The 24862-nt window shown below is 56.9% G+C and overlaps 1 protein-coding gene across 12 annotated transcripts in view; it reads right to left on the bottom strand.

The window, feature by feature from the left end:
- The window catches only part of LRP8 (LDL receptor related protein 8), a 77601-nt gene that overhangs the window by 24815 nt on the left and 27924 nt on the right, over positions 1-24862 (bottom strand). For 4 of the 12 annotated variants that reach the window (XM_027609000.2, XM_027608988.2, XM_027609007.2 and 1 more), the window contains exons 3-9: positions 17501-17623; positions 10050-10178; positions 6632-7015; positions 5651-5773; positions 4720-4842; positions 1403-1522; positions 1193-1318 (exon numbers count right to left, since the gene is read on the bottom strand). In XM_027609000.2, coding sequence (XP_027464801.1) covers positions 1193-1318; positions 1403-1522; positions 4720-4842; positions 5651-5773; positions 6632-7015; positions 10050-10178; positions 17501-17623 — 1128 coding nt within the window. Of the gene's footprint in view, positions 1-1192; positions 1319-1402; positions 1523-2710; positions 2750-4719; positions 4843-5650; positions 5774-6631; positions 7016-10049; positions 10179-17500; positions 17624-24862 lie in introns of all 12 variants that reach the window. The other 8 variants (XM_027608994.2, XM_027609017.2, XM_027609046.2 and 5 more) reach the window with 6 other exon arrangements.

The following is a 24862-nucleotide window of genomic DNA, read 5'->3' on the forward strand; positions in this document are numbered from 1 at the left end:
CTTTCCCAGCTCCATAAATAGCAATCCTGTTTCCCCAGTTGTTTGGCCAAAAACCTTGCAGTCATCTTTGGCTTTTTTTTTTTTTTTTTAACTCTCACATCCCACGTTCAATTGGTATGTGAATCCCGTTGCTTCAGAATAAGTCTTGAGATTCAAGGCATGTCCAGTCTGTCTGCTTCGCACTGTTCGTGCTGCAAAACCCTGGTCTAAGCCACCGTCTCCTCTTCTGGGTTATGGCCCAAAACCTCTTCAATGGTTTCCCTGCTCCCTCCCGTGCCCCCTATGGTCTCCTCCCAGCAAAGCAGCCACAGGAAGCCTGTGGAAATGGAAGGCACAGCACACTTCTCCTCTACTCAAAACCCTCCAAGGTCTCCCCCGACTTGGGGTGAAATCGAGTCAGCCCTTACAATGGTCTAGAAGGCCCTGTGATCTGCCTGGAGTCACCTCACTGACTTCATCTCCTATGCTCCTTGCCCCAGCTACGGTGGCTTCCACGCTGTCATCCGAACACACCACACATGCTCTGGCCATAGGGCCTTTGCACTTGCTGTCCCTTTGGCCTGAAATGTGGTTCCTGCAGATAACTGCACGGCTCCTTCCTTTACCTCCTCTCATGAAGGTCATTCCTTGACTGCTCCATCTAAAACCGTAGCCCTGCCTGCCACCCCACGCCCAGGACTTCCCTCTCCCCTTCCCCACATGGTATTCCTCCTTAACCATGACCATCATCTGCCATGCTCTCTATTTTACTTATTGATCAGATTTCTTGTCTGTCCCATCCACCAGGATGTAAGTCCCATGAGGGCACACACGGATCCGTGTCTGCTTTGCTTACTGTCGAATGCCCCGTGCCTACAACAATGTGTCAGCCTGGGCACCACACACGCTCTACAGGGACTACCCGTGCCGTGCGCGTCATCTGCACGGGCCAGTGTGTGTCTGTACGTTGTGCGTGCTGCATGTGCCATCTCTGCAATCCTGGGTGGCTCTGGGCAGGGTCTGTGCGGGCGTTCGTGTGCAATGTGCTGTGTGTATGAGGTATACTTAGAGTCCGAGCGCCGCGTGTGCCCCCTGCTTCGTGTGTGCACACCCGCACCCGTGTACCCATCTGCTCCGCACCTAGGTGGCAGCAGGCTGCTTTCTGTGTCCCCTTGGGGCTGCCCCCGTGCCCCCCACCTTGGGGCGCCCATACCGACAGCCTTGCAGTTCTTGGTCAGAGTGTCCATCTCGTAGCCGGGGTGGCACTCGCACTTAAAGTAGCCCTTGTAGTTGACACAGATCTGGCTGCAGGCATCGGGGTCCTCACACTCGTCGATGTCTGTCGGGAGGGACACAGGTCAGAACTGGCAGGGCGCTCCGCCTCTGCTTGGGGGTACGGGGGGCGGTGAGGGGAGGGTCTCACCGCCGCAGGTCTTCTGGTCTAGGAGCTGGTAGCCTGCTGGGCATGTGCACTCAAAGCCGATCTTGAGGTCTGTGCAGATGTGGGAGCAGCCCCCATTGTTGTGCAGACACTCGTTCAGCCCTGGGGAGGGACACAGGCCCCTGAGGGTCCAGGAGCCCAGGCTAGGGTGGGGGCAGGACAGGGGTTGGGCCTAGAGCTGAAGCAGAGACTCAGGGCAGCAGGACCACCACAGAGCCAGGATGCTCTCCAACCGCACTGAGCCGCGGCATCAGTAACCAGGTGACTGGGCAAGAGGTGGCTCCAGGCCGGACACAAAGACAGGGACAGAGTGGAACTCAGGTCCTTTGCCTCCCAGGTCAGGGCTCTGTCTGCCCAGAGGCTGGAGGCAGTTAGGCCGCCTGAGGTCTCTCCTTTCACAAACACAGGTCTCACCTCCTCCTTCCTCGTGACCTCATCGTGTGGGGACCACCCCCAACCCTCAGGATACGTTAAGAAACCCTTCTGAAATGCCCTTGCTTTAACATCTCCAGCCTCAAGGAGCCCCCTTCCTTCCTAGGACAGCCTTCCTCACTAGACTGGCCTTCCTAAAGCTTCTGCTCCCACTCTAGCTCTGCTGGGTGGGGTTGGCCAGAGTCTGATGGCTCCCTCAGAATTTCCTTAAAGCGCTGATTTCTGGTGCCCTGCCATTCAAGTGCCTTCCTCTGGACACATGTCCCTCCCTGGACAGGGCTCAGGGCTAGTCTGCTGCTGCCCAGGGGGAGTCTGAACAACAAAGGCTGTCCCCACTGAGCTTGTGGTTATCTAAGACCCCAGGCTTTTCTACACAGAGCTGCTGCTCGGTCAGTTCTTTCCTACCAGGGAATATGATGGATTATTTCCACCTTCTCCCCTCTCAGCACCTGTCCATCTTCCTACACTCAGTCACAGGCCTGGTCCTGGGAGTACCAACTGCTGCAGGGGCTGAAGGAATGCCAGGAGCTCATCTGGTCTCCCCATCCTCTGCTCCCTCGCCCCCTCTGGCAGAGTCCTAGGGGAGGTTAGGGAGGCCAGCACCAAGGCTCACCATGTTCTCACAGCATCTTCTGGGCTTTGGAATCACAGGTTAATTCTGCAAGCCAAGAGAAGGTGCCCTGCCACCCTTCTACCCACTGGGCTCATGCACCGCCACTCCAGACAGGCCAAGCAGAGCTGAGCTAAGCCAGCTGTGGCCATGCACACAGCTGGTCTGAGTGGCCCACCCCAGGCCATGCACAGCTGTGGGTGCCCCACCTGCAGCCTGAGCCATGCAGAGGGATGATTCCCCTTTACCCCTGGGCCTCCTCCTGTTTCCCCGGGATGCTGGTGTAACTGAAAGAACAAGATCACAGCAACCCTGTGACCGGAGAGTCTGGGGGGAGGGGGGGACTCAGCCCAGAGTCCCCTGGGATGGGGCTGAGCCACGGCAGATTTGAAGGGCTCTCTGTGGGGCACCACCTCCAGGATTCTTCTGTCACTCCACGCCTTCCCTGACCTCTCCCTACTGTACTATTCCCTCAGTGCCATCCATCCATCTGCTCACCACTCACTCACTGCCTCGTTCATGCACCACTCGCTGCCACCCCGCCCCCCCTGTAGGTAGCAGCAACTCAACAGCTGTATTTACTGAGCACTTGACAGACTAGCACATGTAGAATGGCTCTGAAAAGGGAAAAGGGAGAGCACAAAGTTGCTCAGGTTTCTCTGAAAGAGGAAAGCACAGAGTCCTCTAGCGCAGAGGTGCGTCGGGGCGAGAGAATGAGAGTGGGTCCAGACCTTGTTGACTCTGCTCTGGAAGGCCAGCACCAAGGCAGAAGCCAGAGGGGATCCCCTGGGCCTTTCCAATTCATCTAGCCTGGAAGTGATTCTGCTGGGTGCCTGCAGGGGAGGAGGGGGCTGGTGGTCCAGAAGCCGCCATGGAAGGAAGGGGCAGAGTCACTCTCCCCAGCACATGCGCGTCCCTGCATGCATGCTCACACACACCAGCGGACGTGTGGAGGCACCGGCAGGCCCATGGACTCCACAGACACAGTCACACAGATGCAGGGACCCACAGAGACACGACTAGCGGTTCCCTTGCCTTACTCGGAGGAGGAGCCATGGACACAGACACTGGCCTCTCCCCCACACAGAGACACAAATACATGCATACATACTGCTCTTAGGTGTGTCGTGCAAAAGACAAGAAAGAAGAGATTTAGTAGGTTAGCAGTCCCTGGCAAACTCCAAATCTGGGTGGGGTGGGGGGCTAGGCTCAGTTGCTCCCACTTCCCTATCTTTTGCTCAGGTTCCTCCCTCTAGGGCTTTTCCCGGCAGGGCCTCTGAGAGAGCAGGAGGGCCCAAGAGGAGTGTCTGTCCTGCCAGCTCAGGTTCGAGCTGAGTGACCTTCACCCAACCACTCTTCCTTTCAAAATCAATTTTAAAATCTCCAGCAGGGGTGGAGACATGCTGCTTCTGGGGAGTTCTAGAGAAACTCCCTGGAGTGCCCAGGAGGGGAGGTGCTGAGTGAAAACGGGTCTGTCAGGAAGGTAGGATTTGATCTAGGCGCTGTCCTCCCAGGAATTCTCTGTCCAAACCCCTGCGCTCAGAAATGAACCTTCCTGGAGCCCACACTGGGTTTCCAGCATGTTCTGTGGGATGCCCACCTCACCTACAGCCCAGACTCTCCCATCCTTTTTAGCCTGGAACCCACCCTGACAGCTCTAGCCATTAGGATAGCTGCCTCATTCCACCCCTTACTCGTGCCCAGCCTGTAAGTCTTGTCTCCCAGAAAGTCCAAGCTCCTTGGTGCTCAGAATGGTGCCGCCTTCTGCTACTGGGTCTGCCTTACCCTCCTCACTCAGGCCTGGCCTGAGCCAGGTGGCCTTGGGACGCACCTCACTTGGCTACCTGCCTGCTGTTCCCTACCTCTCCCTCTGCAGGGATTCCTGCAGGGGGCTGGAAGGCCTCAGAGGCCAGGGCCCTGGCTAGGTCAGCAAGGCAGAAACCATTGAGGAGGAAAGTTTCAGAGGGAGCACACACTCGAGAGATCTGAATGTGGAAGGAGTGAGAAGAGGCCGAGTTTGTGAGAGGAAGCATAATTGAGCATCTGGGTTGGAAAGGAAAGGCAGCTCGATTTGCAGAGATGCAGAATGAGGACCCAGAGGCAGAGTCCTGCCTGAGGCCACAGGATAGTGCACAAGTCCAGAGAGAGGGTCAGAGCAGAATGTGTGCAGAGGGGCAGGCATGGGCCTCGGACTGGATGCCAGGAGAGGGCTGGGGGGGGTGTCAGTCCAGTAGCCAGAAGGAGACAGGTACTGTACCACACTCTTTCAGAGGCTCATCTGACCAGTCGCGGCAGTCTCTCTGAGCGTCACACACTTTCCCGCCGTCCACGCACTCGCCACTCTTACACTGAAATCTGCGGGGACCCTCACATGTTGACTCTGTCGGGCCGGACAAGAGAGTGGACAGGACCTGTGAGACCTTGGGCAGGGAGGGCTAGGCTGGTCTAGGTCCATGGGAGGCAAGCCGAGCTCCAGCCCCAGTCCCCACTAGTCTCTAGAGGACCCAGGACAGACAGCTGAATACAGGGCTGGTGGGAGCTCTGCTCTCAGAAGGGCAGGACCCCAGGGATAATCAGGATACCCAAGCATCATCTAGCTGGGCGAGGTGGGGCGTGCGGGGGGTCTGTGCCTGATCTGGCAGTGCTGGGCCCTGAGAGAGAAAAGCAGGAGCCCTACAGAGACCCTGGGGACTGGACTGACCACCTGAGAGGCACCTGTGCCCTGGAGGCCCTGCATAGGGGAGGCCACCTCACTGCCCAACCTTTTATCCATTTCCCCAGATGACCTATGGTCAGGGTCCTGGCTCCTGCAGGTGGGAAGTGATGACCACAGAGTCATCTGAGAATGAAGGGGGTTCCCTGGGGACGGAGGCTCAGCTTATGCTGGGAAGGAAGCCACTCGGAGCCTTGGGCGTGGACAAATGGTGGGGATGGACTTCCTGCAGTGCCTTTTCATGTCCCCCTAGGCCTCTTTTAGCTTTTGCAAAGTCCTTTAAAATCCTGTTCTGGGGCCAGTAGGACTGCAGGGAGTAAATCTGGGTAATTTAGGGGCAACAAGTGATGCTCTGGGGGAAGACACATCCTAGGGACCAAGGGGAGACCTCTCTGAACTCTGCTCTCTCTGGAGCCGGGAGAGCTCGGGGCTCTCTCAGAGAGGGTGTCGCCCCTCTGCCTCCAACCCCACGCACCCTGCAGGCAGCCAGCTTCGTCACTCCCGTCCAGACAGTCCTGTTCCTGGTTGCAGCGCTTGATCGTAGGGACACAAGTCCCATCCCCACACTGGAACTCGTCCCCACGGCAGGTCCCCAGAGCTGCCAGGAGAGGGCAAAGAGGGAGGGTCAGGGCCAATGTGGTGTTGGGACAGCTCTCCTCGCGCAGCCCCCAGCCCCAGCCCCTATCCACCCTCAGCAAGAACAGAACCAGTGGCTGAGCTTGGGAGTCCTCAGAGGACACCTGGCCAAGGCACTTCCAGTGTACAGATGGGGAGACTGAAGCTCAGAGAGGGGGAAGGCCTCACCCACGATCACACAGCACTCTGCCTGGCAGAGCCAGGACTGAAACTCAGGTCTCCTGTTTCCTCATCCACCGCCTCTCCCCAGGGCCACCTGCCCACAACAGACCCATGGCCTTCTTTTGAGTGTTGGTGCTCATTACTTAATGACTCCATCCCTTCAGCAAACCCTTCCTGAGCGCTGTCTGCATGCCCGGCACTATGTGGGACGTGGAGAACCCAGAGACTACTGGGGAGGCTCCCCATCCTCTAGGAGCTCAAGGGGCGGGAGGGAGGTTGAGGAATGAACAGATGACATCACAGCATAGGCTGTGCTGTAGGAGAGGGTGGCTCAGGGTAGCCCAGGGGGAGAGATCCAGCTCAGCTGGGAGGGTTGAGGCCATGAAGGACAAGCAGGCCCAGCAGGTAGGAAGGGCAGGGGCAACCCCTGAGCCTTTGGAGGTCTCTGGCACGGGGGCTAGCCGGTGAATGCCTGAAATGGGGAAGGGCAGGGGGTGGGAGGTAGGACAGGGAGGGCAGGACCAGAGAAGACCCTGGGCCTCTGGGTTCAGACCTGAGCTGCGCAACTTGGGAGCCTGGGGACCTCCAACCGAGGGCTCCACCTTCCCCAAGCCCGCGTCCTACCGTAACCCAGGTAACCAGGGCGGCGGGGGCTTACGGCAGTCGGCCTCATCCGACTTGTCCTTGCAGTCGCGGTCGCCGTCGCAGCGCCAGCCCAGGTGCACGCACTCGCCGCTGCGGCAGGCGAACTGGGCGGCGGCGGCGCAGGCGGCGGGCGCGGCGGTGGCCCCGGGGCCCGCGCGGCCGCACAGCTCGGCCGCCTCGTCCGAGCGGTCCTCGCAGTCGAACTGGCGGTCGCAGACCCAGCGCTCGGGGATGCAGGCGCCGCCGCCGCCGCCGCAGCGGAACTCGCGGGGCCCGCAGGCCGGGTCGGCGCAGCCGCGCTCGTCGCTGCCGTCGCCGCAGTCGTCGTCGCCGTCGCACACGAACACGGCGGCCAGGCAGGAGCGGTTGCTGCACTGGAACTCGTGCGGGGCGCACACTGCGCGGGACAGAGAGCCGGTCGGCCCTGCTGCGGGGGCCCTGAGCCTCGCCCTCGGGCCGCAGGCGCCCTGCGGGGGGGGGAGCGGGGGGCTTCCGATCCGGGGCCATGCAGGGGGACCTGGGGCGACGCGCCTGCCCCTCCCTGAGCCTCGCAGCCTCACTCGGAGCGAGCATTCCCGTCCCGCCGCGGCCAGCATTGCGGTGGGGCTGGGAGCGCTTCTGCGGCGGGGCGGTGCCTGTCTCCAAGGGCCTTGTGATGTTCCCAGGAAATGATACCGGACGGACACCGACCCTTCCCCGAGGCACGACGTCTGAGGCTGTTTCCTGAGGGCACGGCTCAGGCCCCTCCCCCATGTGCCCGCACCATCCCAGCTCAGTCCCCTGGTCTGGCATCCAAGGCCACTGGCACAGAGCCACGGTCCTACCCCAACACCTCGGCCGCACACACCCTGGCCTCACCCATAATAGACCATGTGCCCACCTCCTCACCTCCAGGCCTTCACCCAAGCTCTTCCCTCTGCCCACCTCCTGTCTCCTCCTGCCCACTACTGTCTCTGCATTTCAGTGAGGAGTTCTCATCCTTCAGGGGCCCGAAGTCCACCCTCTTTTATAACACACTGTACGCGCTCCTACTTGGGAAGCCTCCCTCTCCCTCTGTTCTCCTTCTGTGTGCCCTTCACAGCATGCTCAAGTGTCTGGGTCTCATGTCCTGTTTCCATCACAACTACTGCCTGGGGACTGGCTCTGAGACTGACCCAGCTTCGACCGGAGGGCCTGGCACAGAGGTCCCTGCACAGGGCAGGTGTGGAGTGAATGGTGCTGGGCGAGTGGGGGTGTGCATGTGCAGTAGTTAAGGGCACATGTCACTGGCCCTGCCTGGGGCCCTGGGCTTCCTCTCTCTAGTGAGCTGCTCAGCTCAGAGGCTGGGAGGGCTTTGGAGACCACCAGCCCAACTGCTAGTTTATAGATGGGGAAACTGAGGCCCAGAGAGGAGCAACTTGCCCAGAGTCACACAGAACCAGAACTCAGGTTTGGGGCTCTTCCCTCCTACCCTGACCCCTCTCAGCTTTCTGGTTTGCTCCTCCTTTCCTGCAGTGTAGGCAGTTATCAGAGCAGTGACCTCCTTGTCTCCTCCCTGCTTCATTCCTTACACCAAGGCCATGCATAGGCCTGGGGGCTGCAGCCTTGGGTTAACGTGGTGGCGGCAGCGCCAGATCTCTCCACGTGGGGGCACCAAGAGTCTGTTTTTATTTTCTGATAGAAAAATGTCATTTTTCATTGTTATTGGACATAAAATAGAATGATGTCTTCAGTTTCACAATGTAGGCAGCTCATCATGTGTTGCTGACAGCTCTTTCAAGTTTCTGACAGCTGCATTTCCCCCCCTTCTGGGCTTTTTGGGATGTTGGGGCACCGGTGGGGAAAGCATACACTACCTTGTGATGTCTGCCCCTCAAGATTATGCAGATGCCTAGATTAGCTCCTCACTTTCCTGCCAGACTCAGCTTGCATGTGTCTGGGGGGAAGGACTCACTAAGTCACTTCCTTATACTGAGCTCTCCCTGAGGCTTTAAAGTTGACAATAGCTTCAAGAGCCATATTCTCAGACCTGCATCCAGAGACCCCACTCCCAGCACTCCCAACTGGAAGCAGCTCTGTGGAGGGAGAGAAGGAAGAATTCGTTCTCCTCTGCCCAGGTGGTTGGGAGCTGTAGCAGAGACGTCCAGTAAGACCTTCGAACCACCCTCCCCTGTCTCCCATAATTAAGAAGGAACATGCCTGTCACCACATGGCGTAGTTAGAGATACTGCCACCCCGTGCAATAGCAGCTGATGGCCCTTAGAGCTGAGGAAGCATCTGATTATGTGGGGGGGCGGTAAGGAGGGAAGAGGATTCTCATTGGCCATCGAAGCCCCGCAAAATTATCACAGCTGAGGAAACAAGCCAGTGCCATCACTAGGGCTTTGAAACTGCCGGCCAGGATCTCCCCCCATACCCAGATGCTTCCTCCTTCAGGCACATCAGAACTCCAGACTTGGAATCTAGAGTGCTGTGTGACTCAGAAGCCTCCGGAGAGATGGCATTTCCCCTGGGCCAGGGAGGATGGATAGGATGTAAATATAGAGGCTGGAGAAGGGAGTGCGGTGGGAGGCAGTGGTGGGTGAGTAACTGGCAAAAGCCCACACAATACCCCATAATACCTCAAACCACCCATATCTCAGCCCAGCCTTGCAGCCTAGTTATCGACAGCCAGTCTGTCTCTCCTATTAATCATGAGCTCCCGGAGGAAGGAGCATGTAGGATTCACCTCATCATCCCTTCCAGAGCCTGGCTCCAGGCCTGGCACACAGTAGGTATCCATCCAATTGCATAGCCCCACTGGCCCCGGACATGCTGGCCTGCTCCCGGGGAAGGCGATAATCCTGTGTTTGAAGCTCAGTGATGTGGAACTGCCCCAGTGACCAGTTCCATCTGTTCCTGCTGAGGCTGCTGGGGATGTCTTCCCGCCCTGTGACTTTCGTGCTCAAGTCTGAGATTTCAGCATCGGACGTCCTTCACACTTCAGGAGTCTGCCCCTCCCCCCGCCCCCCAGCACCACCAGCACCCTGGCCCGGGAGGCCAACAATACTCCCAAGACCCGGCCCTGGCCCCCTGCCCTTGCTCGGGGGTCGGTGGAGACGGATGGAATGGATGAGCAGATGTCAGATATGGTAAAAATACTCCTGGGCTTGGCTGTCCAGAGCCGGATTTGAATCTCAGTTCCACCACTCAGCCTTGGGCACTTTTCCTCGCTTGTCTGAGCCTCAGTTTCCTCACCCATAAAATGGGGATGATAATGGCTGCTCGTGCGGTGGTTGTGAGGATGAAAGCAGGAAATGTCTCTCCGGAGCGCCTGGCCGTTACTAGTGTCCTGATCGTTACCCTTTGCTCTCCAGCCCCCGAGCCCCGAGAGAAGTCCCCTCCCGTAAGGGGCTACTGCTCCCCGAGGCTGCCTGACCACCCTGCAGACCCTGGGACCTAACCCGACTCACAGGTGGCACAGCCGGCCTCGTCTGCTCCGCTTTCGCAGTCCTTCTCCCCGTCGCAGCGCCACGAGGCAGGCACACACTTGTGGCTGGCGGGTCCACAGCTCAGCTTCTCTGCAGGACACACCTGCTTGGCTGTGGAGACAGACACACGCGCATGGCTTAGCCAAGGGGGACATGGGGCATGGCGCCAACCAGTCCTCCCGCCTGACTCCAGCCACCCGGCCTGAGGCCCTGGGAATCCGTCAGGGCCTCCCTGCCCTGGGTCCCAGTTTCTTCATCTGAGAAGCAGCCGCTGTCTGCCCTTAAGACCCTCGGAATCCCACATTCTCACCATTCCCTGCCTAACGCCCTTTCAAGGGCCCTTGGTCCCTGGCACTCAAGCCCCTCCTCGATCCAGCCACCCCTGTCTGCCTCACCAGCCCCACCTCCCACCTTCCAAACATCCCGTTTGAGCTCCAGCAACACAAAATTGCCATGCCCTGCATGCTTCTCTGCCATTTCCCCGCCGTGTGCCCTGGGGTGAAATACGCCCTAGTCGGACCTCAGTTTGGCACATCAGTGACTCCATGATCTGAACGTGTGGATGTGGAGGGCTCACCAAGGCCCCAGCAGCTGCCCAGGTACGCCCCGCCCCCTCCTGTCCCCTCCCCCAGTGATGGTAGAGAGCTGTGCTGTGCGTGCGGCAGGGCCCAGCGGGACCACACAGCTATAATTACTGCAGCAGCAATCAGAGGCTGACTCAATCAGGGGCCTGGAGCCCCAGGGTTGATTCTCAATTTGGAAGAAAGAATGAGATCCCTGATCAGGGCTGGGGACAGCTCTCATCCTGAGCATCCCAGGATGACCCACGTGACAGACCCAGCTGTGACAGACACATTTCAGACCTCTGTGGCTGGCTCCCTGCTACCTTCCAGGGTGTAAACTCAGTCGTCGCTCAGATGTGCCAGGCACAGAGCTAGATACTTAATCCGCACAACTGCCCAGCAGGATGAGGATTATGTCGAGGCCTCCAGCTTGGAGGTCGAGGGCAGGGGCTCTAGAACCCTGGGCTTCCTGGGCATGAATTTGGTCACTCACTGGCTATGTGACCTTAAGTCAACAGTCCTCACCTTGGTGCCAACAGAGTGGGAATGATACTATTCCCTAAGTTAATGTCTGTAAGGCACTTAGAAGAACGCTCACCCCAGTGCTCACTCTCCACTGTAATTCTCCAAATGAACAGAGGAGGACTTGTTTATTCACTCAGTGAGTATCTGCTGAGTGCTGCTGGGTACCAGACCTGGCGGTAAGCACTGGGTGCTAGTCACACAGCTGCTCAGAACCGAGTGAGGACTCAGAGTCAGCTGTGTCTGACGCCACACACTTGGCACAGTCTGTTGCACCTGCTGGTGTGGGGGGGGGGTCACTCATGCCTCCCCCTCAATTTTGCCCCCTCATCTCAGACCAGTTTCCCCTTCTCTGACTTTCATAGATGGGCTGGTAGGGCACAAGAAATGGAGAAAAGGGGTAAGGTGGGGTAGGGGGCAGGTTTTGGAGGCAGGGCCCCCAAGACACTACTATGCCAAGGAAAAGAAGTACCTGGGACCCCAGAGTTCTCCCTAGGAATACATTTCGTGAAATAGGAGGCAACCCACTGGGAATACAGGATTCATGGGATTCATTTTCTAGAAATTCCCCTTCACAAATAACTGTTGCATAAAGCCTTAGAGAGTGTGGACTCGCCAAGATCTTTTACAAAGGCTGCCTTGGGGCCGTAGTGCAGGGTGGTGAAGGAGGTCTGGCTGCTGGGAGGTGGGGCCCTTCCAGAGCCCCTCTATCACCCGCACACCACAGGACCCCTGGAAGCACATGAGGGATCTGAAGCCGACCAGTGTTTCCCAGACTCCCGACTGCAGGGTGGGCTATGGGGGGGGCTGCTGGAATGCAGGTTCCTGGGCCCAGCTCATAGTAGACTGCATCCAGACTTTGAGGGCACAGCCCAGGAATCTGCATTTCAGTAACTCCCCTCAACCCCTGGGTGATTCCCGTGCACCGCATCTGAGAATCACTGGGTTAACATTCTGCAAATCTAAAAGATACAGAATATTTCATCTCTTTCGAATTCACTCCCGTAAGATTGATAGAGGCCTTCTGTGTGCCCTCAAGCTCCCGAGAGCAATGAGACAGAGGGACAAGGTGACCATCTATCCCTGAGCCAGGCCTCAGGAAACGGAACTTCATGGGGGAGTTGGAAGGAAGCCATATTTACTCAGCACCCACAGTGTGTCAGGCCACTCCATTTCCCATGTGGCCTGCAACCTCCCAGGTGAGCAGACCCTTCAAGGCTATACGTGCCAACTCCAGAGATCATCACAGCAGTGCCCCCAGAGCAGAGCAGGGTAGCAGTCCTTCAGGTAAGCACTGCATTTGACAGAGGAGGAAAAAGGCTCAGAGAGACCAAGGAACTGGTCCAAAGATGCACAGCAAGTGAGAGGCAGAGTCCAGGTTCCTCTGACTGAACCTGCCCTGCATGCTCCTGGGGGTAGAGAAGTAGCCTGAACCAGCCCCAAACTCTACACCCAAACGCCCAGGTGACTGAAATGGCCCTTGAGGGGCCTGGTTCTGCAGACCCCAGTGCAGCAGGCAGCTGCTTGAACTGTTAATGAATATTTATATAGTTAATTGCATAACCTTTCAGCAAGGACAATGATTAAACAATCTGTCTGCTTCCTTTCTTTATAATTAATAAGACATTTGCCATGTCCTTAAATAGACAGCTCTAATTACAGGCTCTGGAGGATTCAGCAATGCCTGACACCAGCCCTCCTACCCTCAAAGAGCCAAGGCACCGTCCTGGAAGGTGAGGACACAAGAGGTCACATCGAGGAGCACCCACTATAGTGAGAGGAGACAGAGGTCCAAAGAGGGGAAGGGACCGCCTAGGCTACTGGATGCCAGGTGTCCCAACCACCCCTCCCTCCTAGAACCTCACCATCTCTGCTGTCATATGGCTCTTCCCCAAAGCTAGAAAGGGAACCTCACTTTGCAGGCTCCGGGGTCAGGCCTCCTCACTGCCTAGTCCTGGGGAGCTGGTCTGGGTAAGCGCTGATATGCAGGATCTCCTCATGAGGGAGGGGAGTGCTGTGACTACCTCCATTTTACAGACCAGGCGAGCCAAGCCCAGAGAGGGTAAGGTGTTTGCTTAAAGTCTTGTGGAGAGAGGCCGAGCTGGACTTCCAGCCCAGGTCTCTTATGTCCAAACACACTGCCTAACTTACCACACGTAACCACTGCCCGTGAGAAAAGCAGGCCTTGTTGGTGCCCCTGGCACCTCCACGCTGGAGAGGGTTTGCAAAAGGAAGGAGGCTCACTGGGCCTTTACTTAGGCAGGGTCTGCAACATGGCTGCCTGATGTCCACATTCAGGACAACTGAAGCCAAAGGCCCCCAGGCAGCACGACGCAGGAGAAAGAGCATGAATGAGTTTTGGAGCTGGGCACACTTGGGTCCAAACCCATCTACTAAGATGCAGGTCCTTCGGCCAGTCAATCTCTCTGCATCAAGACTCCATCTGAAAACGGGGCTACGTAATCTCCTAGAGTTGGTAGCTCATTTAAATGAAGAAACATGGAAAGCTCGACACTCAGAGCCTGGAACACACTCAGAGACCAGCTGCCGCCGTTTCATCTCACGAAATGCAAATATAAGGGGCTGGCAGGGCCCTGGTCTCGTTCCCCGGGGGTTCACGGGATCACAGTCCACAGGGCCCACCAAGAAACACGCCCCGAGGAATGCCCTGGCCTATCAGGTGTCCCCGAGGTTCTGAGAGGCAGGCGTGAAGAAGCCTACCGTCTCTCAGACACCAGGAATCCTCCAGAGTTGGCAAGGGCCTGGAATGGCATGCCAGAGTGGCTGTAGGCATTATCAACTCCCAGAGAATCCTGCTCCAGAAATCCAATCCACTGGAGTTCTCCAATTTATGAGCTCACAAAATAATAAAAAGAAAAATGTCTGTTGAGTAAAAGAATGAGAGTGTCTGATGGCTGCTTAGTGAGTGAGCACATCTGCCGTGTCAGGACATGTGATGCTTAAGGGCAGACGACCTCCAGATGGGGACGGCCAACTCCAGGAGGGCCAGAGACTCAGGCGGTAGGGCTCCTTGTGTCCGGCTGCTGCCCAGGAAGCAGGGCATGGGGCCACCCCATCATGTGGGGGGGGGGCAGTCACACCCAGCTCCTTCCCATGGGCTCAGACGAAGTACTCCTAGCTAGTCAGCCTCTAACTTGCCTCTGGGCCTCAGAAAACCTCTGGACCTCCACTTCCTTATCTACAGTAGGAAGGGGCACTTCACTTGGTTCATCCATAAGGTCCCCCAAGGTCCCCCTCCCAGTGGAAAGGTTCTGAGATGATGAATCAACTCCCATTTTCAATAAGCAGTACCTAAAGTTGCCACCCACTCACCTTGAACCAACCTCCCCTTCCCCACACCGTAACCCTCCTATTGGATGCCTGAAGGTGGGTCAGAAGCCGTCCCCAATCAAGTAAGCTATAATTAGGACTGAAATACCACTTTCATTAGGCAAATGTCCTGGGCTTTCCTACCGTGACTCCTGGCCGTATTTGATAGACACAGATCCCAGAACCAGAAGGAAAGAGAGCCTGGAGAAACTGCCGCTAGCCAGGGGCAGACGACACAGTGGGGGAGCACGAAAATGGGGATGTGCTCCCAAATCCCTTTCCCTCTCTATGTAGACCCCCTTCCTTATTCTAAAATGTTAAATTGCTGTATGCGGAGAGAGGGCCTGGAATCAAAATACAGTAATGAGTAACACTGCCATTTACTCCAGCACCGACACTTTGCCCCAATTTTTCCATTTCGTCGTCGTAACCCCCATAGGGCAGGTTGCCATCACTACATTTTACAGATGAGCAAACTGAGGCTCAGGGAGACTGGGCAACCAGGCTGAGGTCTCACAGGACCCGGACCCAAATATATCACACACCCAATCCACTACACTTTACTACTGCCTGTAATCTTTCTTCGAGCTGGCATAGTCCCTAGGAACCCGGTAGGCTATAGAGATGCACCTGGTAGACTGTGGGGCTTGCTATGGCAATACCAGTTAAATGGGCAGTGGGTTGGCTAGCAGGTTCCCATTTGGTGGGGCAGCAGTGAGCCAGCCTGCCTCCAGCTCCTGTCGCCCCAAATTCTGCCTGACCCTTGAGGTCCCACTCCGGCCCGCCTCCTCCAGGCCTACCCACAGGCCATGCCCACCTCTGACCAATATGACTTTGCACAGGAAGTGGGATCCTGGGCTTTGTGCCCCAGCTGGGAGAAAGAGGGTCCTAAGAATCCAGGAATCTTAGATGGTGGTCTTTGGAATTCTGAGATGTTAGAAACTGGGGCCCAGACAGGGATGGGAAAGTGTGCAGGATCTCACGGGAAATTCACTGCGACAGCCCAGAGGAGGGCTGGGCCTCCTGACTCTCAGGGTGCAGCCTGGAGTCCAGTCCCCACGGGCACCCCGTCAAGCCTCAGAGAGAGCCCGACGAGCCCGTCTTTTATCACAGAAGGCCGACCAGCCACAAACCACCTGTGTGTCTTGGAAGCAAGGCCCTCGACTTCTCCAGTCATTCAACCGTCAAATAACAGTGCCTTACGGAGGGTACAAAGCAGGTCTGGGAGGCAGGAGGGGTGAGGCTGGAAGGCCCCTGCACTCGCCAGGGGATGGGAAGGCAGCAACTGCTAGGACAAGCGAGAGGGAGAAAGACAGAGGGAACCATGGGGCAGGGCACGGCGGAGAGGGATGGCGAGAGGGAGGGCAGGCAAGGGGGCGGCAAGAGAGCAGGGTGGGCAGGACCCTGGAGCTGGGGCAGGGAAGATGAAAAGGGACATCGACACAATGAGAGAGAGACACGGGGAGAAGGGGGAGCCCAGCTCTCAGGCAGCAGGACAGACCCCAGTAATAACTGTGCTGAGGCTCCCCTCGTTTCCCTGTTGCCCCCAGGGTCCAGGGCTGAGAGTGGGGCCGGGATAGCCCAGCTGGCTGACTGCAGTGCCCCCAGCACAGCCCCTGGTGGCCGTAGCCCCCTCCCCAAACACACACTCCTGGCTGTACACAGCTCTACCCCTCCTTAGCGGGGCAGCCTCGGGCAAGTGGCCAAACCCATCCTGGCCTCAGTTTTCTTCTCTTTAAACAGGGATCCAAGCCGGCCCTGAGGATGAGACGCACAGTGGGCGTGGCTGGGCTTTGTGCCTTCTGCAGCTCACGACAAAGCTCTGGACCAGCCCCAGGACAGGTTGGCTGCCTGGGGGGTAAGAAAAGGACAGGGCCTGTGGCCTGGCCAGGAGAGGCAGAGGCAGCTGTGCAAGGAGACAAGGGGGCCTCCTGTCTCGGGCTGGGGTCGCTCTTGCTCTCCCTTTCTCTCCCCCTTTCTCTCTTTCACGGGGAGACTGGTAGCTCTGTTGCTAGGAGACAAAGAAACCCAGTTATCACCAGCCACAGCCCTAGATGGGCTGCGGGCCTCCATTGTCCCCGCCTCTGCCTCTGGGGCGAATGTGACCCCTAACGAGGACAGGGATTGTGACTCCCGGGTCCGCACCAGCCCTCCCGTCCTCCACGTGCTCCCCACCAACCTTTTGTCTCAGTCTCACTCAGCTGAGGCTCTGCCTCAGGACCGCTGGGGCCTTCCCCGCCCCCTTCTCATCTCCTTTTTAATTTAACAAATGTCATGGAATGACCTGCCGGGTGTAAGTTTGCTTTGAGGATTAGGGCCTGGAAAAGAAATCAAGGAGAGACAAAGCCCTGAGTGTGGGAGGCGGGCCTGGGGCTCTGGCTCGGGCCCTCGGCCTCACCCCAGGCTGCCTCTGTTGCCGTCCATCCTGCCGTGGATGCTGGGGCTCCTGGGCTCAGCTGGCTCAGGGCAGAGGCCTCAGAGTCCTGGCTGGGTGGTCTTGGGCAAGTCACTCAACCTCTCTGAGCCTCAGTGTTCTCCTTCGCAAAATTCAGAAAGTGAACCCTCATAAGGCTGCCTTGGGAAGATGAATTAGTGCACGCAGAGAGGCTAGCACTGTGTCTGGCCCACGGTAAACACTTAATAGGCACTCACTGTTAGCAGTACTCCTAGAATTATGATCAGAGTCCTCCAGAAAAATAGTGGGGGAGGCTGTGGGGAGCCCCGGAGGCTATGCTCTGGCTGCTTCTGGTTAGAAGGCCTGTTTCTAGCTCCTGGTACTCCAGAAGCAGGGCCCGAGCTGCAAGACGCCTGTGAGGGAGTCAGCAAAAACCAGTACCGGCTAATACTCCTGGCCATTGACCGGGAGCCCCCGACGGTGCGCCACAAGGCAGGTATGGAGCTGTGTCTGACAGATCAACTCCACTGAGCCTCCCATCCTCCCAACAAGGAGGATCTGACGAGAAAGCTGAGTGCCCGCCCCCTCCCCCCCACCCCACCAGCCCTAGCACCAGGACTCACTGCACGTGGTCTCAGACTCATCAGAGCCGTCGGGACACTCCTCCTCGCCGTCACACTTCCACCGCTCTGGGATGCAGTGGCCGTTGCCACAGGTGAAGTCGCTGTCTGCACAGGTCTTCTTGGCTATGGGGCAAGGAGAAGAGCGTGAGGGGGCTTGGTGGGCCCAGGAGGCTTTTCTAGGATATGGTCAGGTGGCTCTGGGGTGACCAGGATGTGCGCTGTCTGAAAGTAGGACCACATCACCTCCCACCACCCTACTGGGCCACAGAGGGCCTCGCCAACCAAGAGAGGACAGGAGAGACTCCCTTATTCATTCCTCAGGCATCTGCTGAGCATCGGCTGGAGACAGGTGACACCTGGCCCTGCCTCCAAGTTCAGGAGCTCAGGTCCAACAAAGGTACCAGGATCCATGCTCCAAGGGACTGCCTGTTCTCCTGTCTTACTCCTCTTCCCCCAAAGTCCAGTTCCACTGCCACCGCCCCCAGGAAGCCTTCCCTGATCACCTACGGCAGGTACTTTAGCCCCTCTGGCCAGTTCTCAGCCCCTTTACTGGCCTGTCCTGCTCTGCCTAACCAGGCCCTTCCGGAAGCACCAGGGAGCTGCTGCTAGTGAATCCTAAAAGCAAATGATTACTCTGAGACAAGATTAATGAGGTATGTTCTGTTTGGAGTGATGAAAAGAGCATCTCCTGGGTGAGACACCCAATCAGTCTCCCGAGAGAAAGTGCTCTCGAGGCACTCACACCCTGGAAGGGAGGCTCCTCGGGGGGCTCTGAATCCCAGCTCTGCCTCTTTCGGTCTGCGTGACCATGGGGGTGTTACTTAACCACCGAGCCTCTGTTTTCTTATCTATATAATGGGAAGAAGAAAACAAGGGCACTGAGGAGGAATAACAAGTCACAGCGTATGAAGAACATGGAAAGAGGTCCTGGCACTGAAGATGCGGTCAGCAAGAGCTACTGCTGTTTTTATGGTTTGAGTCTTAGTTAGAAGCAAAGGAAACAGGGGACATATATAGCAGACTGAGATCTCACAGCTGGTAACAAAACTGGGGTAATAGGGCAGGGGCCAACATGGCTTGCCTTTCTCCCTGTCCCTCCACTGGCCTGATGCTCCTCCGGGTAGGGACTCTGTCAGATTCAGCACAGGGCCCAACTCAGGGTGGATCTCAGTGGGGACACTGGACCAAATGGGGGCATGGCTGCCCAGCCTCTGTTCCTACACCTCCAGGGCTGGGCTCAGCTTCTCCCAGGGAAGCTTCTTCCCGATGGCCAGCCTTGGATTATGTAATTCCTCCCACAGGCTTTCTGGCTGCCTCAGGGACCATGTGACTGCTCCCCCTGGCCTGAACAGCCAGGCTGGGATTTGAGGACAGACACTGGGTCTCCTGAATCCATTATATTTCTGCCTTTCAGTGGAATCCCTGCAGGACATCTGTGTTCTAAGGTGAGTTTTCTTCACACTTTCTTTAGAAGAATACCTCTGTCTGTGCAGGGTTAGAAGAAATGAGAGGAATCCGTCTACCCGTAGATTTGGTGGGGGAGGGGAGCTCTGAGGCCCAGAGAGGGAACAGGGCTGGCCCAGGGAAACACAGCAAGGCAGGGATCAGAACAATTTTTCCTGCCTCCCAGCCCAGCCCCCAAGCAGCCCTCCCTGAGCTCCGCACCCAGGAGCTGGTGTGGGTAATAGATACCAATACCGCCTTTTGGTAAGTCACCGCCTATAATCGTCTGAAAGTAAGTAGAGTTATAAACCACAGCACCTGGGGCATTTTCTAACATGAGGACCAGAGCATCCCTTCCACAAGAAGCTCGGCGTCCACAGAAAAGAGGAAATGCATATCCTAACGTCTTCTTTATCCAGTTCTAACTTTCTCCAAGCACATTCTGTGTGCCATGACAAAGGGCCATGTATGTCCCCACTTGACACACAAGGAAATCCCGGCCCAGAAGTGTTAAGTACGTGTCTAAGGTCAGATGTGGGTGGCAGCAGGGCCACAATTTGACATCACAGTCAGAACCCTCTGTCCCCCCCACCACGGCTCCCCAGATAAAACATTCAGCAGCATCAGATGTGGAAGAAAAGCCTCAAATGAGGTGGGAAAATCCCGCAGGAGCTTCATTTCAGCATTCAGTGAGCTTGCGTCTGTGCCTCACTCTGCACTGAGCACATGGAAGAGAAATCAGCCCGACCTGCCCCCGAGGGACTCAGGGTGAGTGATGAACAGGCAGGACCCAAAAGAGCAAGGTAAGCCTGACGAAGAAGGTGATGAAGGGGCTCTGTCCCTGGTCTCAGCCAGCCAGACACTATCAAAAGACCCTTTCCTCCCTGGCATTCTGGGAGCCTGGGAGTGATCTTGGCCTCCCCCAGTGTGCCAAGCCCTGTAGGCACCAGGCAAGGAGGCCAGGGAAGCCAAAAGCACCTTCGCAGTCCTGAAGGGCAGCCTCAGGGATGGATGTTCCACGGCAGTGTTCTGGAGAAGAGATTTGTTCCCTGTCATGACCGGTTTCGACATTTTCCACCCTGGCTCTGGCCTGGCACCTTTCACCCAGTATCCCAGTGACTCCTCACACCGGCAATCTTACAGAAGAGGAAGCTGAGGGTGGTAGGTGGCAGAAGTGGGATTTTGATTCCATGTGGCAGCTGCCAAAGCTTGGGCTCTTCCCACTAAGGCCCTCAGCCACTTCCGTATTATCAGGCTAAGACGACCCCAGAAAAGCAAATGCAGTGTGACCAGTGAAATAGCTCTCAGGTCCCCACAGGACAAGGCGATGGGGCAGATCAGCCACATCGCTCAGAAGTACCACATAAAGTATTCCCCCTGTAATGTGCCCAGAAGTGGGTGCCAGAATAAACATGGGCCTGTGACAACCTGTCTCTGCTAATGGACCACTCTGGGGAAACTGAGGCGGCATGCTCACTTTCAGGTTGGGGACCATGACTCAATCACCTTAGTGGGCCATGTCTGACAATGGAACCCCATGGAAAGATTTGGAGCAAGAGGTGAGACTGAATGCTGGCACAGCCACCTCCTCTCTGGGTGACCTTGGGCAAGTTCCTTCCCTCTCTGGGCAAGCGGGGATGATGGCTTTCCCATGCAGCGCCAGTATAAGGACAAAAGGCAAAAGGGCTCTCGCAAGGGATCCCAGTGAGCATCTCCTGTTGAGTCGGTCAGTGTAATGAGCCTGACAGAGGCATGAGGCTACATCAGCCCCGCCCAGGCATGAGGGCTGAGCAGTCTTTCAAGCCCATCAGAGCCAGCCGTGCCAGACCCCATTCCTGGCCTTGGCTCCAACTCCCAGAGTGATTCCCTAGCTGGGCTCGAGGCCGTGGCCCCCTGTTTCCAGGGATTTATTTCCTTCCATGCCAGTCTGCCCCTTGGACAATGCCCACCTCTGTGAGCCCCTGTACTCCACAGCCCAGGAGCTGTGCATAGTCATCCAGGGTCTGCGACATCATAATCTGGTACCATGGCAACAGATGGGCTGCCACGAAGGATTTGGGATTCCAGAGGGTGGTGGGGAGGAGCCTACCCCAGGGCAGAGTCGGGGAGAATGGGAAATCCCGGACAAAGGAGGTAGGCGTTGCCACTTAAAACAAGAACACCGGCAGAGGAAAGCATCAGAGACTCCATGGTCAAACTCTGCTCTGCCACATATGGGCTGTGTGACCTTTTGCAAGTTACACAACTTCTCTGAGCCTCACTTTCTTCACCTACATTCAGAGACCATATTGCTGCTTCGCCAAACACACAAGGTTGTGGGAAGCGAATGGGCTAAGGATTGTGTCGGGGCTTTATAAACTGAAAAGCATAAAAGTGCAAGTATGAGGCGGGTGAAGTCAGCAGCCCCAGTCGCTGTGCATGTGACCTTGGGCCCACCCGTCACATAGGGCCTGCCTCCTCATTTGGAGACAGAGGTGCGGTGCCGACTGAATCTTAAGTCCCACTCAACACCCAGAGTCTATGATCTCGTGAAATTATTATGATCACTCAGCACCTCCCAGCTTCTCCACCCCCAGAGGCCTCCTTCCCTGAGACAATACGCATCCTTCATGCTGCTCTTTCCCCACCCACGCTCATCCAGCAGCCCCAGGGCAGACAGAGGGCTTCAAAACAAAGATCAGTCAGGGCTGCCAGGTGGAGCTGCCTGGTGTGGGTTCCTCTTGGCAATCAGAGCTCTCTCATGTCAGAGCCCAGGGGCTTGAAGGCCCCTAGGCAGCTCTCCCATTCTGCCAGCCAGAGCACCAGGGGCCAAAGAGAACGGCTATTCAGTCCCAGCACATATCTGTGGGAGGGCTGCCCCTTGCGCCCTGATATTCTGACTCAGTCCCACTGTGTGGCCAGGAAGCCAGGGGAGGGTCACCTGACCCAGCCCAGGAAATCAAGGAAGGCTTCCTGAAGGAGGGGACCATGTTCAAGGAAGAGGAGTCAGCCAAACCGTGGGAGGGATGAGAGCGACAAAGGGCATTCCGAGAAGGGATAACAGGGCCTGGGGTGGGGAGGAGCCAGCAGAATGGCAATTTGGAGCTGGGGAGGAGGCAAGTGGCAAGGGACCTGGGAGCTCCACTGGGCTGGCGGCCAACTGACCTTGCCTGGTACCAATGGGAGGCCCCCTTTCCCTGAGCTCACCCAGCCTCTGCTAAGCTCAGGGGCTGCTGCTTAACAGCCAACAAAACCCACATCTTTGAGCTGCCTGGGCTTTTTTCAGGATTTGGTGAGACTGTGTGAGATGGATGATTGGCCCCTAGCAGAGAAAGAGAGAGACAATGGGTAGGACAGAGAGCAGGGGTCGCCATCCCCACAGAGGTTTCAGATAAGTCTTGCTATTTTCCTCCTTTGTAGATTCATGATGCCCATTGGCTTACAAAAGGTCCTGAGAAGGCCTGCAAATACCAGATTGACTTTGTTTCTTCCAGCACTTCCCACACCTGTTTAGCCAAGAAACTTCCTTGTTAGATGCCATGTCTATTAATTTCCCAAGAAACAAGTGGGCCAATGAACCACATCTGAGGAAATACGTTGTCGTGGAGGTCCCTCATCCTGCAGATAAGAAGATGAGGCCCAGGGAGGGGAAAGACTGGCCTGTGATCACACAGCCGAAGCTGGTACCCAGTCTTCTGTCTCTGGGCCAGCTCCCTCCACCAAGCCATGAAAAATAGGAGAAGGTATTCACAGGGCACTTGGCCCAGAGTAAAGCTAAGGGGAGACCACAGTCCTCAGAGCAGGGACTTATACAGAGAAGAGCAGGTGAGGGGAGACCGGTATCAGACCACCTGGGACAGGGAGATGGGAGAGATGTCAGGAATGCAGGCCCTTGGGTTTCTGCGGACAGGTCGGGGGGGCTCCAGGGCATATTCTTTGAGGGCAGAGCAGAGACCCATAGGCAAGGTGGATTCTGGCTCAAAATGGTTGCTGAGGCACCTGGGTAGGTCCCTTCCCCTCCCAGGGCATGGAGGGACTAGTCTGTTCCCGCTTCCTCTCCCAAGCCTGGACCAGCACCGGCTGGCCTGGCTCTGGCCCTGCAGCCCAGCCCCAAGGCAGGGGGACCACTTGTACCCGGGTCGGGGAGATGAAAGGGCTGTTCCCCCCAGTTACCCTACGGCAGAGCTGGCCAGGCCCTGGCATTGCCAAGACAACCGCTCCCGGCAGAAGGAAGATCCGGGGTGGGGGCAGGGGGCGTGCCAGCCCACCCCTGGCCTACTAACCTGGGAGGCAGATTTAAATGACAGCCCAGGAAGCTACTATTAAACTGTCAGCCCAGTCAACGGGATGACAGACCCGGAGTGTTCTCTGGCTGCAGCAACAACGCAGCAGGAGTGAGAGGGGGAGGAGACTGTGGCCCAGAGCAACCTGCACCCCCTCCTGGGAGGCCCCTGTCTGCCTGCCCGGTCACCCACTGGCCAGAGCCACCCTCTCAGGCTGTGGCAGGCCCTGGCACGAGAGCTGCAGGCAGCGCAGGGCCTGGAAAACTTTATTCTTTATTTTTAAGCAGAGGAGCCTTTTTTTCCAAGCGAAACCCCGACATATAAAACAGGCAAACATGAAGCTGCACTACTTATTGGAAACAGCGGGAGAGGAGAGCCCATTGGCGGGGGGGGGGTACCCCTGGGCTCAAAGCCCATCCCCAGCAGCTTTGGGGCCCAGCAGCACTGGGTTCAAGCCCCGACCCCTCCCCGGATGTGTGATGTTCCTAAAAATCCTCTGTTTAAAGATTCCTGTGGGTCTAGGTGCCTGGTGGACTCAGTCCGTAGAGCACAAAATTCTCGATCTTGGGGTAGTAAGTTTCAAGGCCCATGTTGGATGTAGAGATTACTTAAAAATAAAATCTTAAAAAAATAAAAAAAAATAAAGATCCCGTGGGTCTGACCTAACATTTAGAACAGCTTCCGAGGATTTAAGATTCTAACTCTCTAAGAAGCCAAGTTTCCAAGCACACTCTGATCTGCTCACCCTTGGCCCCAGGACGGGACTCCAGGATAGTCATTGCGTGAGTCACACATGTCCCATAAGCTTGGAGATGGCCTCTGATTCCATCCTTGCAAAGAACTGTCTCTCGGAATCCAAGCACCCCCACATGCTGACAAGCAGACTCAAGGCTCTTGGCGGTGCAGGAAAGGCAAATGGTTCCCACAGTGTCCCAACACCCACAAAGTGTGGTGGGCGGGGCTTGGCTGCTGGCTTTGTGCCGCCCAGCAGGCACCGGGGCCTCAGGCCACCACCATCCATCAGCAGGTGACATCTAAGTGCACTTTCTCCCCCACCCTCTCATCCCACCTGGGGAGAAAGAGGAAATGAAGCAGCAGCAGGTGCTGGGGGTGGCGGCTGGGGGCGGAGGGGCGGACACAGCAAGGGTCTGAGGGAGAAGGCAAAAGAAGATGAAGCAGTGAGCCTGGGAGGACCACTCTTTGGTGAGGGTATCTTCGCTTTTTAAACTGGGCAGTTTCCCTCAAAATTTCCCAGGTTCTCTCCTCTTCTTCCAACCCATTCCACTAAGGAGCTACATTTTTTAACCTGTCCAGATCGTAAGACCAAACAAAAACAAGGTGTGGCAGTGAGGTTTGGAAGGTTGGGAGGTTGGAGGGGAGACTGGATGGGAGGTCGCCCCAGAGAGATCCTCCTGGAGGAGGAAGTGGCACTGGAGCTAGGCCAGACTCCCCAGCTGGAGGAGGGGCCGTGGAGGGATGGCCCAGGGAGTGTCAGGGTCAGCGCGGTATCCCAGGGTCAGCGGTGGCAGGGGACACAGATGTTGCTCATGAGCTGCCCACGCCACCTTGTTCTAAATGAAGAGACGGGGTCTCCATACTACCCTCTGCTGGGGGTCCTGGGAGGGTCGTGCCATCCACTAGGTGAGGATGAAGAGGG

Source organism: Zalophus californianus, chromosome 4, assembly GCF_009762305.2.
Source record: "Zalophus californianus isolate mZalCal1 chromosome 4, mZalCal1.pri.v2, whole genome shotgun sequence".
Taxonomy (NCBI): domain Eukaryota; kingdom Metazoa; phylum Chordata; class Mammalia; order Carnivora; family Otariidae; genus Zalophus; species Zalophus californianus.